This window comes from Schistocerca nitens, unplaced genomic scaffold (genome assembly GCF_023898315.1).
Source record: "Schistocerca nitens isolate TAMUIC-IGC-003100 unplaced genomic scaffold, iqSchNite1.1 HiC_scaffold_446, whole genome shotgun sequence".
Taxonomy (NCBI): Eukaryota; Metazoa; Arthropoda; class Insecta; order Orthoptera; family Acrididae; genus Schistocerca; species Schistocerca nitens.
In genome coordinates, this window is record NW_026045979.1 from 205,612 (window position 1) to 210,309 (window position 4,698).

The window sequence follows — 4,698 nt, forward strand, 5'->3', positions numbered from 1 at the left end:
GCGTTGGTCACATTGTTACCATCAACGTGAGTAACGGCGGTACTCTTTTTTATCGCCTGTGATTCGGTATTGATGACTCAGAGGCTGTCGAATACGGCGATATTAACTTCTCTTTGTATTTCAATAAACATCTGAAACATGTGGACAACAATCTATGAAACCACGTAGACCTCGACCAGAATTTAATATTTTCTGTGATTTAACACCTAGCCTGGTTACTGAGCAGGTAAGGCGGACGGTACGACAGATATGACGTTTACACGGGACGCAACATTCACAAGACGAAACTGTGGGCAACAGCTTTTCTCTAGTCATGTTTGCATATGAAACGTTAGTCCGAAGAAGCCTCTATTTTGCGAGCTTCATAACATTTACGCTCGTAGCCTCTGCAATGCAACTATCCTGGGTACAGCGAACTTTTCGGGGTTTCCCTAATATCGGGAGCAGACATTAACAAACGGTGGAGGGTACGGACTTGTTACGGACGCCAGTGAAAACATGGGGAGCAGGAGGAGGTTGCACATAAACGGATGTTCAAAGGTATCCACGTCCGTTAAAGCGTTGGAAGGTGCTGTATTGAGCGACCAAAGTTACGTTTACTGGTGCACGGTTGTGAACTAAGTGTAGATACAGGTTGCGCACTTATTTCTTTTACGGCTTTGTGGTACCCACTATTCAAACACGATAGAGAATGGACAGCATACTTGACAACAGGTTACAAAAAGAATAACTTTACGTGTTTCCACATTGTCAAGAAGCCGAGTACTGGCCTGTTTTTATACACGACCGGAATGTACAATAGACCACAGCACCACTTCCGGAAAGAACATGTCACAGCGATGTAAACATGTCGTCTACACGGCTCGCGCGATCCTTTTGCACAATCACCAGACAGAGAGATTAATAATTATATTAGTTGGCAGCTGAAACCAGTCGGAAAGATGTCCGCCGTTTACGTTTTCAAGGTGTATCAAGCGCATAGTAGAGCAAAAATGAGACACATTGAAATGGAAAAAAAAATGTTTCTTCAGTACTTTAGTAATAAGAATGTGAGGCCAGGGTCACTAGATTACAGGCGTGGCGTGTTTGCCAGTGCAGGATCGTCCGTAATGAATGAGTCGCGAGTGTCGATGTTGCGACGTCTCCGTAGTGTATCAGCAAGAGACGCCCTCCCTAGACCTGAATATGTGTAACACAACTGAAGCGAGGGGAACAGTCAATTCTGGGAAGCGCGCCATATTTCTAACATTTCCCCTCGTTTGCCACTTGCCTCATCTAAGTGTAATACTTTGCCTAGCGTTTTACGTAAAAATATTTAGAGTACTGTTACCAACAAAAAATATATGAATACAGACTTCTGTATAAGAAAAGGGCTTCACATTTTTCTGTCGTCAGAGATGCCGCAAAAATCAGATTTCCCCAAAAAAAAATTCAATCTGTGCAGCGGCTATTCTAGGGGGCAGTTGGTCGAATAATTTGCGTCCGGACGTGGGGGAGCAGCGTCGCAGACGTCGACACCTCGTCTGGCTGCACGACGACAGTGATGTGGAGCCGACGTAAAGGAGATGAATATTTCTAAAGTAGTCCTGAACAGATACAAAAGTTTAACTCGGCAAGAGCACGGACAGCGTCTGACGCAAGAATGCCGTCGCGAGCGACTCCGTTCCCCGTTGTAACGGAATTTTAGGCGCACAGCTGTTTTCGCAACAGTTTATTGTAGACACTGCGTCATTTGAATTGTGCGTTTATCTGATTCTGACGAATTACAGGGCGGTGAACTGGAAGGAACTGCGATTACGATGAGAAGTTGAAGGTTTTTCTTAGCTGTAGATTAATCGGAAGAACGCAACATTTCTTATCGTATCTTCTGTGGATTAGGGGAGACCACACTATGCTGATTCAGTCTATTCACCTATGCGTTGAAATTAAAAAAATTAAACAGATTTACCCCTAGTTCGCAAATGCCTTCACCGCCTCGCTAGTACGGACGACCTCCAGATTCAGCCGTTGACAAAAGTTTGCAACCGACGCTTCCTCCTTTCCCAAACAGAGCAGTGCACACAGCGAGAGGTGAATAGCGTACACAGAAACGAATGACTTCGTTAACCCGTAACTGGTACACCTGGGTCCCAGGGACCCGAGCGAAATTTCTTTTTTCCAGCTCCGTGATGTGTGTGGTAGCACTGACTTCCCTCTCCCTGTACTCTCCTAACAATCAACTGGCTACCAGCCCACAACATTGTTGCAGGCGTTTCTTTGTTAGTTTTGTTTCTATAAAGGTGATCGGGTCCCGTGGACCCAGGTGTACCGTTAGTGAAAGTTTTCTTTTCGTGGCATTATTTCCGGTATCTTGGATTTACGGTGTAGTGCTTCAGAAAAATGAGCGAGGAAGATACTACAGATAATCTGAACGAACCATTGGACAGTGATATTGAAGACATAAGTGGAAGCGACAGTGACTATGAAATTAGTGAACATGAAACTGGAAGTGATGAAAGTGATGATGGAGACAGTAACAACGAACAATCTGGAACTAATTATATCTATGGAAGAAACAGATTCAAGTGGTCAACAACACCCAGCATACGTGGAAGAACCTCTCAAACCAACATCATTGCTCCAATTCACTTTCCTGGCATACGTAATGCAGCTAGACAGGTAACAGAAAAGACCCCTCTAGCATTTTGGGAACTACTTTTCAGCAAAGAAATGATTGCAGAGGTAGTACTCAGAACCAATGAAAAGATTATGTCATTGCCACCTGAGTCAAAAAAGAATTCTTTTTCAAATCTAACAGACAGTACTGAAATAAAAGCTGTCATAGGTCTTTGTTATTTGTGGGGAGCCTTCAAGTCAAACAACGAAGATCTGAATGGTTTATATGCTACAAACGGCACTGGTAGACCAATTTTTAGGGCAACTATGCCCTTGAAACGTTTGCTGTTTTTATTACGTTGCCTTCGTTTTGATGATGCAGCAACCCGTGACGCAAGGAAACTCACAGATAAACTGTACCACATCTCTTGGCTCTTCAATTCATTGATAGAAGCTTGTCAAGAAAACTATTCAGTCGGAGAGTACGTCACTGTTGACGAAATGCTTGTAGGATTCCGTGGTAGATGTCCATTTAGGATGTACATTCCATCCAAGCCACGGAAATACGGTATAAAAATATTTATTCTAGCTGATGCCAAAATGCACTACTGTTTGAATGCAGAGATATATTCGGGAAAATCAGCTGTAGCCATCCCGCGCCGTGTCCTCTTACCAACAGCTGTTGTCATGCGGTTGGTTGAACCAATCAAGGGAAGTAACAGAAATGTGACAGGGGACAACTGGTTCTCAAGTGTGGAGTTGGTCAATGAGTTGTCGAACTGTAATTTGACTTATATTGGCACCATGAGAAAGAACAAGGCTGAGCTACCACCAAGCTTTTCAACAGCAAAGGGCAGAAATGTGTCTTCTTCAATCTACGGATACTCTGGTTCTGTAACAATACTTTCACACGTCCCCAAAAAGAACAAGGTTGTCAACCTGATATCGACAATGCACCATGGAGAATGTATGGTGGAAAATAAGCCTGAAATAATCCATGACTACAATAAAACAAAAGGTGGAGTTGACGCACTTGACGAAAAGACGCATAATTACACGACTTCTAGAAGAACAAGGCGGTGGCCTATGGCAGTCTTCTACACTATGCTAGATATAGCAGGTGTAAATGCTTTTGTTTTGTACCATGGGAAAGAAGATACTGATGATGTGACACGCAGAGAATTCCTCATTGAACTAGGTACACAACTCATAAGTGATTGTATGAAAAGAAGATTGGATTCTCCATTTTTGAGAAAAGATATCCGAAATTCCATTTGTGATATTCTAGGCATGACCCCCTCCAAGGCATCAGGAACATCCCAGGTTCACAGTGAAGCTGGTGCTACTAAATCGAAGAGGAAAAGATGCTCAGTGTGCCCATCTAAAAAAGACAGGAAAGCATCCCGGGCGTGTGCCAGATGTCGAACACCATTATGTTTGGAATGTTCCACTGCTTTATGTCCAAACTGTTTCGGTAGTCTGGATGAATGAAATAACTGAAATGGACTGGTGAAGATGCTGTATAATTGAAACCTAATATTTTGTCATAATTTCTGCTATTTTCAAAGATCACATAGTCATTTAGCTGAGAAATGTACTAAAATTTATCCAAAAGTTGTGCCTGCAGAAATTTTTATATTGATTTTGAACTTTTCTTCTGGCTTACTGTTGTGAAGCATAGTACATTTTGTGTTTAAACGTGAAGTTTCAGTTGTCTATCTTACTATTTGTAACTGATGTGCAGGACTTTCCAAAAGTATATTTTTCACATTTCGTATTTTATGCAGTTTATTGTCCTTTTTTGTAACATCTTTAAGGTATGACCATAAATGAGGAATGTGGTTTTAAAACATTAGTAACAAAACATTAATAAAAGTTTCATATTTAAATTTCATTTAAATGTGTTTTTTTTACCAAAATATACTCAAAACTTGGGTGGGTCCCGAGGACCCAGATGTACCTTATGTGTTACAATTTATAGGTGTACCAGTTACGGGTTAAATATGCTGATATCAGCTGTCTTTTTTTTCCTTTCTGCTCTCACTATAAAGCTACGGCGCAAGAGTAACACACACTGTGTGACGTGGTGGTTGTACGTGCAGG

At 42.0% G+C, this 4,698-nt stretch overlaps 1 protein-coding gene across 1 annotated transcript; it reads left to right on the forward strand.

The window, feature by feature from the left end:
* Positions 1-3,399: 3,399 nt before the first annotated feature.
* LOC126232131 (uncharacterized) lies at positions 3,400-3,793 on the forward strand (the record flags this gene model as incomplete). The annotated part of the gene is made up of 1 exon (XM_049942439.1): positions 3,400-3,793. A coding segment is annotated over exon 1 (394 nt), but the record flags the coding sequence as incomplete, so codon positions are not given.
* Positions 3,794-4,698: the final 905 nt, after the last annotated feature.